Source organism: Aethina tumida, chromosome 1 (assembly GCF_024364675.1).
Source record: "Aethina tumida isolate Nest 87 chromosome 1, icAetTumi1.1, whole genome shotgun sequence".
In the NCBI taxonomy this organism is placed as follows: Eukaryota; Metazoa; Arthropoda; class Insecta; order Coleoptera; family Nitidulidae; genus Aethina; species Aethina tumida.
This window is the reverse complement of record NC_065435.1, coordinates 7333515-7347604: the sequence shown is the minus strand read 5'-3', so window position 1 is coordinate 7347604 and position 14090 is coordinate 7333515. Positions and strand designations below refer to the sequence as shown.

Here is a 14090-nt window from a genome sequence, read left to right as displayed (position 1 = left end):
AATCAATGCCTCTCGTTTTCGGGTTTTATCAATTTTGAAACAATAACTGATAATTATACAATGTATCTATTACAATTGAATACAATCAGTAGCGTAGTAATTGTTCTATAAATTTTAAGACAATCGGTGATTTTAACTTAACAATACAATCGACATTCAGTGGCATCAATGACGAAAGCTCGGAGGAAGTGACTTGTACTAAAAGTTCCCTTAATTTTACTAATGTACATATTGTTTTATTCATTTGTTGCCATTATTCCAATAGGAAAACTGTAAAGACACTATCAGAGCCAAGAAAAATATTGAATTGGATGTTATAAGATTGGGTTTTATCAATTTTGAAACCATAATTGATAATTATTATACATATTGTCTCTATTACAATTGAATACAATCACTAGTGCGGTAATTGTTCTATAAATTTTAAGACAATTGGTTATTTTAACTTGACGATACAATATACATTGAGTGGCATCAATGATGAAAGCTTGGAGGAAGTATCTTGTATTAAAAATTAAAGAAGGGCTTCCCTTAATTTTACTAATGTACGTATTGTTTTACACATTTGTTTCCTTTATTCCAATAGGAAAACTGTAAAAAGACTATCGGAGCCAAGAAAAATATTGAATTGGATGTTTTAAGATTTCCTTCAAACATTTCGTTTAACTAGTCTGGCGTAGCTTCAAAAATTGTACTGGATAAGAAGTTGTGTACAAAAAGAAGTGGTACCTGAGCAAACAACATATTAAACAATGTCTCCCATTTTTTGGGTTTTATCAATTTTGAAACCATAATTGATAATTATTATATATATTGTCTCTATTACAATTGAATACAATCACTAGTGCGGTAATTGTTCTATAAATTTTAAGACAACTGGTTATTTTAACTTGACGATACAATCGACATTGAGTGGCATCAATGATGAAAGCTTGGAGGAAGTGTCTTGTATTAAAAATTAAAGAAGGGCTTCCCTTAATTTTACTAATGTACGTATTGTTTTACACATTTGTTTCCTTTATTCCAATAGGAAAACTGTAAAAAGACTATCGGAGCCAAGAAAAATATTGAATTGGATGTTTTAAGATTTCCTTCAAACATTTCGTTTAACTAGTCTGGCGTAGCTTCAAAAATTGTACTGGATAAGAAGTTGTGTACAAAAAGAAGTGGTACCTGAGCAAACAACATATTAAACAATGTCTCCCATTTTTTGGGTTTTATCAATTTTGAAACCATAATTGATAATTACATATTGTCTGTATTACAATTGAATACAATCACTAGTGTGGTAATTGTTCTATAAATTTTAAGACAATTGGTTATTTTAACTTGACGATACAATCGACATTGAGTGGCATCAATGATGAAAGCTTGGAGGAAGTGTCTTGTACTAAAAGTTAAAGAAGGGCTTCCCTTAATTTTACTAATGTACGTATTGTTTTACTCATTTGTTTCCTTTATTCCAATAGGAAAACTGTAAAAACACTATCGGAGCCAAGAAAAATATTGAATTGGATGTTTTAAGATTTCCTTCAAACATTTTGTTTAACTAGTCTGGCGTAGCTTCAAAAATTGTACTGGATAAGAAGTTGTGTACAAAAAGAAGTGGTACCTGAGCAAACAACATATTAAACAATGTCTCCCATTTTTTGGGTTTTATCAATTTTGAAACCATAATTGATAATTATTATACATATTGTCTCTATTACAATTGAATACAATCACTAGTGCGGTAATTGTTCTATAAATTTTAAGACAACTGGTTATTTTAACTTGACGATACAATAGACATTGAGTGGCATCAATGATGAAAGCTTGGAGGAAGTGTCTTGTACTAAAAGTTAAAGAAGGGCTTCCCTTAATTTTACTAATGTACGTATTGTTTTACTCATTTGTTTCCTTTATTCCAATAGGAAAACTGTAAAAAGAATATCGGAGCCAAGAAAAATATTGAATTGGATGTTTTATGATTTCCCTGAAACATTTCGTTTAACTAGTCTGGCGTAGCTTCAAAAATTGTGCTGGATAAGAAGTTGTGTACAAAAAGAAGTGGTACCTGAGCAAACAACATATTAAACAATGTCTGCCATTTTTTGAGTTTTATCAATTTTGAAACCATAATTGATAATTACATATTGTCTCTATTGCAATTGAATACAATCACTGGTGTAGTAATTGTTCCTTAAATTTTAAGACAATTAGTTATTTTAACTTGACGATACAATCGACATTGAGTGACATCAATGATGAAAGCTTGGAGGAAGTGTCTTGTACTAAAAGTTAAAGAAGGGCTTCCCTTAATTTTACTAATGTACGTATTGTTTTACTCATTTGTTTCCTTTATTCCCATAGGAAAACTGTAAAAAGACTATCGGAGCCAAGAAAAATATTGAATTGGATGTTTTAAGATTTCCTTCAAACATTTCGTTTAACTAGTCTGGCGTAGCTTCAAAAATAGTGCTGGATAAGAAGTTGTGTACAAAAAGAAGTGGACCTGAGCAAACAACATATTAAACAATGTCTCCCATTTTTTGGGTTTTATCAATTTTGAAACCATAATTGATAATTACATATTGTCTCTATTACAGTTGAATACAATCACTAGTGTGGTAATTGTTCTATAAATTTTAAGACAACTGGTTATTTTAACTTGACTATACAATCGACATTGAGTGGCATCAATGATGAAAGCTTGGAGGAAGTGTCTTGTACTAAAAGTTAAAGAAGGGCTTCCCTTAATTTTACTAATGTACGTATTGTTTTACACATTTGTTTCCTTTATTCCAATAGGAAAACTGTAAAAAGACTATCGGAGCCAAGAAAAATATTGAATTGGATGTTTTAAGATTTCCTTGAAACATTTCGTTTAACTAGTCTGGCGTAGCTTCAAAAATTGTGCTGGATAAGAAGTTGTGTACAAAAAGAAGTGGACCTGAGCAAACAACATATTAAACAATGTCTCCCATTTTTTGGGTTTTATCAATTTTGAAACCATAATTGATAATTATTATACATATTGTCTCTATTACAATTGAATACAATCACTAGTGCGGTAATTGTTCTATAAATTTTAAGACAACTGGTTATTTTAACTTGACGATACAATCGACATTGAGTGGCATCAATGATGAAAGCTTGGAGGAAGTGTCTTGTATTAAAAATTAAAGAAGGGCTTCCCTTAATTTTACTAATGTACGTATTGTTTTACACATTTGTTTCCTTTATTCCAATAGGAAAACTGTAAAAAGACTATCGGAGCCAAGAAAAATATTGAATTGGATGTTTTAAAATTTCCTTGAAATATTTCGTTTAACTAGTTTGGCGTAGACTCAAAAATTGTGCTGGATAAGAAGTTGAGTACAAAAAGAAGTGGTACCTGACCAAACAACAACACTATTGTTTTACTCATTTGTTGTCAAGATTCCAATAGGAAAAAAACACTATCGAAACCAAGAAAAATATTAAGAAAATATCCAGAAATTATGTTGGATAAGAAGCTGCACACAAAAAGAAGTGGTACTTGAGCAAACAACATATTAAACAGTGTCTCTAGTTTTTGGGTTTTATCAATTTTGAAACAATAACTGATAATTACACATTGTATCTATTACAATTAAATACAATCGGTAGCGTAATAATTGTTCTATAAATTTTAAGACAATTAGTGATTTTAACTTAAAGATATAATAGACATTCAGCGGCATCAATGATGATAGCTTGAATAAGTTACTTGTACTTAAAGTAAGAGAGGGGTTTCCCCTAATTTACTAATGTACACATTGTTTTACCAATTTGTTGCCAAAATTCCAATAGTGAAACTGTAAAAACATTATCGGAGCCAAGACAAATATTAAACACACTTGTTTGGTGTAGTTTCAGAAATAGTACTGGATAAAAAGTGGTACCTGACCAAACAACATATTAAAACAATAGTTTGATGCGGTGCAGTAGTCGTGAATTTATTGTAAACATATTTATGAAATAAAGCTAAAATAAAATAAAAATTAATCTACCTATTAATATATAATTAAGTGTTTAAAATAATGAAACTATAAATATAATAATATAAATACACTCGAGATTAAACCAAAACAACCCACTCAATATAAATGCGTTCTTTTGGATTTCAAATAAAGGCACGAAAGTTTGAAAAAGCCGGCATAAACAATAATGAAACTGAATCTAACCTCTTGATGTTTGGGGTGCACATGATTGCATATTTTATGTCCGTCAACGAACGAACCCCGGCAAAATTGCAGCAAAACAATAATAACACTCAGGTTCGACTTCCACTTAACTTTAGTCACCATACTTGCTCGCAATTAATGTCCGGCCAAATGAGTGTGAACATCCGCGCTTTTTTTGAGGTTAGAATAAACGATCACATTTGGGAGAACGGAGCACTGACACAGGTAGAACGCGTACACCTCGCAGCCGCGTCGAGACAACTGTTGTCTGCGATGTCGTATACGGTCTGATCGGTTGATTTTCAGCCGGCCGTCTCTGCACTATCACCAAGGAGTTAACTTTCACGCATGCGTCCACACGGAAGCGGGGGCCCAACTACCACCGCACAATTTTCGTATTTTCTTTGGGTACGGACGACGGTTCGTTTGTGTGTGTCGGGGGAGGAAGGCCGTGTCTTCCGTCCGACGTAGCACACCCCGAATTTTATGCCAACGTATAAATAATATACACTGTGGCCCATTTGGAAGAACACAAAATTTGTAGTTTTTGTCCGATTTTTCAATTTTTAAGCATGAAATTATGTACTTATAGATAAAATGTGCCTAAAACTAAAACCTAGAGGGTAATTCTTTAGGTATAAAAGTCGTAGAAATCAATTTTTTATAAAAAGTTAACTACACCACTGAATTAATCACCCTCTGGAATTGGTATATACTAAATTTCATAAAAAATATGCATATTCATAATTCGATGGAAAAATTAAAATCATATTTTTTATGAGTTTCTTTTTGAATCAAGTTTAATGCATTTAAGTATTAATATTATAATATTCCAATATTCTTAAAAAATAATATATTTGTGCAATTTTTGGCAGTATATTTGACAAATTACTTGATTAAAAAATAATATGTTTTTTAATTCTTTCACAGAATTACGAATGTGCATATTTTTATGAAATTTGATATATACCCATTTCTGGCGAATACTTAACCCAGTGGTGTAGTTAATTTTTTTGCATGCCGTATTATTTCTTCAATTTTAATGTTCAAAAAATTACCCTGTTTTTTTGGTTTTATATAGAATCAGCACTATACTAATTATACTATACTTTACTAGTACAACTAATTATTAATATTATAATATTATTGAAAAATAAGATAATTTGTGGTATTTTTGACACTTTATTCTACAAATTACGTGATTAAAATATAATATATAATAAAAAAATATGATCTTTGGTATATACACATTTCAGATGATGCTTAATACAGTGGTGTGGTTAAATTTTCTATTAAAAAATCACTAGTATGATTTTTTCAATTTTCATACCTAAAAAGTTACCCTGTAGATTTTATATACTATACTAATTACACAATACTTATACTAATACATATAAGTATTAATACTGTAATACTATAATTCTTGGAAAATAAGATAAATTGTTCTATTTTTGAAAGTTTATTCGACAAACTACTTGATTAAAATACAAATTCATAAAAAATATGATTTTTAATTTTTCCACAGCATAATGAATGTACATATTTTTTATGAAAGTTCGTATATATCCATTTCAGTGCTTAATTCAGTGGTGTAGTTAAATTTTCTATAAAAGAATTCTGATTTTTTCAATTTTCATAATTAAAAAATTATCCTGCAGATTTTATTTAGCATCAATACTATACTAATTATACTATACTTATATTAATATACTTGAGTATTAATACTATAATACTCCAATATTCTTGAAAAATAATATAAATTGTGCTATTTTTGACAGTATTCGACAAACTATTTGATTAAAATATAAATCCTAAAAAAAATGTTTTTTTATTTTTTTACAGAATTATATGGTGTAGTTAAATTTTCTATAAAAACCTATAAATTACACTGTAGATTTGATTTTGGGCCAAAAAATGTGACATTTTAACTATAAGTACATATTTTCGTGATTTACAATTGAAAAAAAATGTCACCGCCACAACATCAACACATTAATTACGACGATTTATCTTTTACTTCTGACATTAAAAAAAATCATTTATTTATTTCCAATATCAATGCCACATGTTACATTGTATGCCCTATAAACAATATAAAAATATACATTGTATTTAATATCAAATTTAACATAGTCAATAAATGCACGAATAACACTTATAAAAACGATAGATAAACAAATCATAAAATTGTTTGTATTTAATATAAATATATGTTAAATCAATGTACAAAAATATAGTTGTCTGATTTATGTAATTATCGTTCGTGTATTAATTCGCCATTCTAATTTCGATGATCTATGTAGCATGTTATAATATAAAAAACTATATTGTTTTAATATCATATTAAACGTTATAGATGCCATAAAAATTAAATATTTAATTACCAAACTTAACATCGCCAATAAATGCATGAATAACCGATAAAACGATAGACATACAAATAACAGAATAAATTTCAATAAAAATGATTAATATTTCACATACATATTAATTACAAATATATAATCATACCGATTTATAAAAAATATATTGTCTGATTTATCATTTATATAAATAAATTCTTGTTCGTGTATTTATTCACTACTTTGATTTTGATTATCTATATGACATGTTGAAGAAGTCTATATTGTTTTAATATCATATTAAACATTGTAGATGTCACATAATATGAATTTTTAAATTACAAATTTAACATCGTTAATAAATCCATGAAAAATACCATAAAAACGACAGATATATAAATCACAGAATAAATTTAAATAACATTTATTAACACGTACAATATCAAATCATTTCGTAAGAAAAATATCTGATTTATCGTTTTTATAAGTAAACTCTTGTTTGTGTGTTTATTCACCATTCTGATGTGACATGGTATGGTATACAATATAATAGTATATATTGTCTTAATATCATAATTTAATTTAGGAAATGAGGTCAAAATTAAATATTTAAACAGTAAACTTGGGATCGTATGAATAAGACTTTATTTATTTAAATAATAGATATACAGATCACACAACGAATTTAACTAACAATTATTACATATATTATTATAAGAGGTGAGAAAAGCTGCACTCCACACTTTGTCAAAATGACAACAATTATATGGGGCTAATTTAGACACAGAAGTAAAAATTTTTGGCTCGAAAAATAACTGAAAAATGGGAAGGAATCCTAAATTGTTACACTGCAAAAATTTCAGACTTTTTATGGGTTCATGAATGACCAAAAGAAAAAAAAAATATGGCTCAAAAATTAATGGGTGATTTTTAAATTTTTAGATTTCGGTGCACTAATAATTTTCTAATATTAAGCGGTTAAATTTGCCGAATTTATATAATATAAAACTGTTTTAATATTATAATTAAATATTGTAGATCATTTATATGCCACAAAAATTAATGTATATGTCAAACTTAACACTCAATAAACCAATCAATAAAAATTATAAAAAAACTATATATAATTATATAAACTAATTACACAATTAATTTAACTACAATAAAAATGATTAACATCTGTTGATTTTATTCACAAATATATATTAAATAAAAATTATTTTCTGATTTATATAATTATTATGTTTATATGAATAAACTTTTACTCGTATAATTATTTACCATTCTAATTTTGATTATCTATGTCACATGTTAAATTTTATATAACATATTGTTTTAATGTCATTATTAAATAATTTATACGCTACAAAAATTAAGTATGTATATATCAAACTTAACATCGTTAATAAACCCATCAATAACACTTTATAAAAACGATAGATATACCAGTCAAACAATTAATTTAACTAAAAATGATTAACATCTGTAGATTTAGTAAACAAATATATTATATATTAAATAAATGTATAGAAAAATCTTTTTTGACTTACATAATTATCGTTATTATAAATAAACTTTTACTCATATAATTAGTTACCATTCTAATTTTGATTATCTAAATCAGACGTTAATTTTTATGTAATATAATAAAATATGTTGTTTCAATATCATAATTAATAATTGTAGATGATTTATATCTATTTAAAAAATAAATATGTATATATCAAACGTAACATCGACAATAAATCCGATGATTAAGATCTATCGATGTTGGACATATGTATATTAAGTAAATCAATTTATAGATTGTCTAATTTATATAATTATCCTTTTTATAAGTAAATTGTTCTAACTTTGATTATCTGTGTCACATATTAAATTGTAAACATTATAGAAACCCATTTAGTTTTAATATGATAATTAAATATATATTAAATTAGAAAAATAATTGCCTGATTTATACATTTGTCATTTCTATAAGTATACTGTGGTTTGTATATTTATTAACTATTCAAATGTCATCTAGTAAAAATTATGTGGTTAATTAATTAAAATATACAAATATTTTAACTTTTATTGGTGAATTGAAAACTAAATAAACATTGATATCATTTATAATTTATTAATCCTGGGATTTTTAATTTGTTAAACATGTCTAATTTAGTTGTTAAATTTTATACAAAATGAAAATCTACATTGTTTAAAATCATAATTTAATATTATGACTAAATAAATGCACAACATAATTAATTTAATTTAAACATTATTTTAGTAACCATACATTTATAAAATATAATCGTTATGCAAAAAGTTAATTTTATTATTTTTATCAAGTTATTTACTAAATTAAGATAATTTATTTTTATAAATATTTATTCACTATTTTAATGAAAAATATGTTTTTGTATAGTTGTGAAATATGAAAAAAAAAAATTTTTCTGCCACAATTAATTGAGAAGGGAATAAATAAAAAATATATTCTTCTTCTCTTCATTTGTGGCATATCAATACAAAAAATTATTCATAATCAGTTTGCCATTCATAACTTGTGAAAAAAACATAAAAAACGATAAGTGTGTAAATCCCAGATATCTCTAAAAATTTATTTTTAACATTTTTGTTACATATTAATATAAATTTTAATATACATATATATAATTGTGGTTTTAAAAATAAACTTTATGTCATTAGTATGTTTATCTTTTTTATAAACTCTCGTTCATACATACTTATTAACTATGCTAACATATTTAATGCCAAATAATAACAACGAAATATTATAAACTTAAATTGCAATTAAAATTATTTACCCATCAAAAAATTGCTATACAGTATTATTATACAGTTTTTTATGTTTTTAACATTTAATTAAATATATTTTCAATAACTAATTTTAACAATTTATTAAATAAATATGTTATTAAATTAAATATCTATTTTTCATTAGTTAAATACCATTGCATTGCAATTAGTTGAAAATGTTAATAGATACAAGAATGTGGATTTATAAAAACGATAATAATTTAAATTACAACAAAAATTATTCTTATGATATTTATTTTTAATAATTCTTCTTGAATTTTATGTTCTTGGTATTTATAAATCTAAGAATTTATGTATATATTTATTTTGACACTAATAACAGAAAATTTCATTATTCTCATCACTCATTTTAATCACATCAAGCCTGAAATGTAAAAAATAAAATAAAATTATTTTTATAATTAAGTTTAATAAAAAATAATCAAAATAGTTTATTAAAATTCATTAAACGATTTGTCGCAAATCAATTGTATATTTATCATTATTATAAACTTTCCCTAATGCATTTTTTGACCTTTTCGACCTTCAAGACATTTCAATTAACTACCAAAAAATATTATTTATGTTAAGTAAGATGTTAATTTTTATTGTCAATCTTTTATTTATTATAACATGTGAATTTTTTGACAATAATAAATATCAACTTTGTCCATTTATTTGCCCAGAATTAACACTCAAACTTGCCTTCGAAATACTACAATAGAATTATTCGATTTTCTAAAATTTAATTATTAAAATTCGTGCACAATTCTTTCTTAAACAATAAAAGTGCCCCCTTCAACATCCCATTATGATTTCTTCACACACAAACAAGAAGCCGAAGCTTAAGATCATTGCACCCAACAACAATTAATTCAAATCATAAAATTCAGCGAAATAATTTAGAAACACATTACATCATTAACGAATAATATTGATCAAACAATAAAGTCGAGTTTATGTAATAATTTGATTGCCTTTGATTCTTATTGTTAGTCACGCTCGTAAACTGGAAGATGTTCGCTAAAAACCGGTTACAAAGATGCAGGGCGGTCCATTATTCTAAAATACGTTTCAAAATTCAAGTGCAAGGAGAAGATGCAGAGGATACCACCGTCGAAAAATTTTAAACGCCCATTGAATACGTGATTTCTTGATTTTTACCAAGAATGATCTTAAATGAGTTAATCTAATTTAGAAACTCCTCTTGTAAAAATGTCAAGCATATAAAAAAATATGGTATTAAATAAAAATCAAATATACAATTTCAACGTCTTTGATGTTATAGGACATAATTTTATATTTTCTAATACGTATTATAATTATTCATCATAATTATAATTATCTATTCTTTTAAACGTTTCCTTAACAATTAATTTCTACTTATTCTAATGTTAATTGTAAAATTGGCTTTTATATCAATTTCAAAATAATTTTCTCTTAATTTATAAATTTACTAATTTACGTACGTAAGTTTTAATCATAGTTTTAAACGTATATTTAAATAATAATTATTTTTTAAATATTAATTAATATTTTTATAGCTTTTCAAATTTACTTAATTTTCTCCTTATTAATTTATTATTTATTGATGTAAGTTGTTTATTTTCGGTCGAAATAACATGCCAGTAATAGATCTTCAAGGAAACTGATGATATTGTTTACAGGTTAACATTGTACGTGGATATTGGTGTACGGTTAGCCTTGGAAGGTAATGAAGAAGCAGTTGTCATAGAAACACTATGAACAAGTTTATTCAAAAAATAAAATTTCATATAATAATACTTTTACGATTATACCTCCATGTTTTATGTATACTTTTATCATAGACAATGACCCATTTTTACATGTTGTAGTGTTATTGATAATATTTTAATGTTTGGAATTTTTAATGTCTACCGATTTACTTTTATCAGGTAATTAATAGTTTTTCTTAAAACGTACTATTACGAAATTTATAATCTTAATTGTATGTTTCGTAATAGTACAGGGTGTACCAAATTGGTTGCCTTAGGGTGCTGTGGACATTTTCTGACTAGTTGGAAAAAAATTGACATAAGTATCAAATTGTTAGTAAGTTACATTTGGAATTTTGAAGAATGTAACACCTTTTTATTTATTTGTTTATTTATTTAAATTTGTTTGTTTATTTTTGGTAAAAACATTTCTCTGGCCCATTTTTTTAAAAATAATATATTTATTTAATTTATTCATTTTTTTGTATAAATAACTTATATTACGTAAAATTGAAAAAAATAAATTATAATAATAAAGTTTAAAAAAATAAAATTTGTAATTAAAATTTATAAAACTTTAAATTTAAAAATTGAATTTTAAGAAAAATAATAACATTTCTAATTTAAAATTATAAAAATTTAAAAACTAATTTTTAAATTAAATGAAAAAATAAAATTAATACTTTAGATTTACAAATTATAAAAAATTAAAATTATTAAATTTAATTAAAAAAAATATATAAAATAGTTTAGATATATAAAATATAAAAAATTGAAATTATAAAATTTAAGTAAAATAAAATTTATAATTAAAATTAACCACAAATAAACAAAAAAAAATAAAATTAAAATTAGTAATTTAGTTTTTTAGAAATTTGAAAAATTAAAAATAAAATTGTCTAATTAAATTTTAAAAAATTGTGTGAATAAAATTTAAAAAATTAAAATTAACATATTACAAAAAAAAATAATAAAATGTAAAAAAATAAAGTTATCAAATCAAATTTAAAAAAATATATTATAATTAAAATTTTAAAAATTGAAATTATCAAATTAAATTTAAAAAAAAATACAATTAATAATTTATTTATAAAAATTAATATTTATAAAATATAAAAAATTAAATTAAAATAATAAACTTTGTAATTAAAATTTATAAAACTTAAAATTTAAAAATTGAAATTTAAAAAATTAAAAATAAATTAATTTAAAAAATAATAAAATTTGTAATTGAAATCATAAAATTTAAAAAATTTTTAAATTAAATTAAAAAAAAAAATTTAATAATTTAGATTTGCAAAATAATTTTAATTAAAAAAATACTGAAAATGTAATTAAAATTAAAATTAATTAATCATATTAAAAAATAATAAAGTTATCAAATTAAATAATAAAAATGTAATTAAAATTTATAAAATTTAAAAAATTTACTTAAAAAATTAAAATTATCAAATTAAATAAAAAAATACAATTAATAACAAATTAAAATGATGTAATTAAAAATTATAAAATTGAAATATAATAATAAATAATTAAATACATAAAATAAAAATAATAATTTAAATATATGAAAAAAAATAAAATGAATAGATTTATAAAATATAAAAAATTAAAATTATCAAATGAAATTATAAAATTTAAAAAATTAAAATTACCTAATTCAAAACAATTAAAATTTATAATTTAGATTAAGAAATTTGAAAAATTAAAAATAATAAATTTAATTAAAAAAAAATAATAAAATTTGTAATTTAAAAAAATAATCTTAAATTAAAATTAAGTAATTAAATTTTAACAAATTAAAATTAATATTTTTTTGTAAATATTACTTCAAAATTTTAATGATATACATAACATATGTATATATTATTTGAGATAAATACTTTGTATAAAGAAAAAATGGCCATGAATAAAATACACTTTCGAAATCTGCCAAGAATTACTTTTCATAAATATTTGAGGAACAATCAGAGACATGAAAATTATTTTGCAGCACTCTTTAAACCCTTACGTCAGATTGTCCCTAGGTGGTCTGGAAACACTCGTAACAGTCACAAACAACCAATTCGATCAGAGATTTCTTATCAATTTTTTAATTTAATTCTTCCTTCGCTCATTTCAAGTCCCGCATTATTTTATTTCTATGTGCCTAGTAAAAGTTTAATGGTAATGTTTGTTGCGACAATAAATTTATGACAAGTTAATAACAAAATTGTTCTGTCATTACTATTTTACAACTCACACGTCACAATCCCAATATAGACGTTACAATTTTTTAATTCTCCACTTCCATTCCATTTATTTTACCGGCACCATTAAAATCGCATGATCCATCCAATGATAAAAATTGTTCGACATGAAGGAAACGAAAGTTCAAATTAAGGTGCTCGTGTTGATGTAGATGGTTGTCGATTTTAAAGAAAAATTTATAATTCATATTTATGCCATAACTATAAACCTTTTAAATGTTAATTCATTCCTTGTAATTTAACACTATATGATTATTAAATAATCAATATTTTTAATGGAGGATTATCCATTATTTAAGTGTAAAATTATAAAATTACAAAATATTTTATACGCATTATTTTTATTATGGTTTATTATTTATTATTACCACTTTAAGCAAATTTGTCTTGAATATTGTTTGTAATTTGTAAAATGCATTAATACATATTTGCAATTAATGGCTTTTATTGTCTTTAATTTTCAGCACAACTTTAATGTTGTTATTATTTAATAATTATGCATCTGTGTCTGTTGATATGTGGAAATTCCACTATTTAATTGTATATCTGTATTTCATAGAGATTTCAAAAAAATAAATAAATTACTCTAATCATCTTTTATTACTGTAATATATAATTACATAATTATTTTTTAAACTATTTATTATTTTAAAACATATAGTATATAATTATTTGTCTCTGTATTTTTTAATCATTAAAAATATCGTTCAAAATTAAAGTTGTTATATATAGTAATATATAATACATTACAATAAACAAAATAAAAGAGTTACG

General features: G+C 23.7%; 1 protein-coding gene across 1 annotated transcript in view; it reads right to left on the bottom strand.

Annotated features, from left to right (window-relative positions):
- The window catches only part of LOC109608342 (leishmanolysin-like peptidase), a 65721-nt gene extending 61213 nt beyond the window's left edge, over positions 1-4508 (bottom strand). The window contains exon 1 of the mRNA XM_049964864.1: positions 4188-4508. Coding sequence (XP_049820821.1) covers positions 4188-4310 — 123 coding nt within the window. The 5' untranslated portion in view covers positions 4311-4508. The remainder of the gene's footprint in view (positions 1-4187) is intronic.
- Between the last annotated feature and the right edge of the window lie 9582 nt (positions 4509-14090).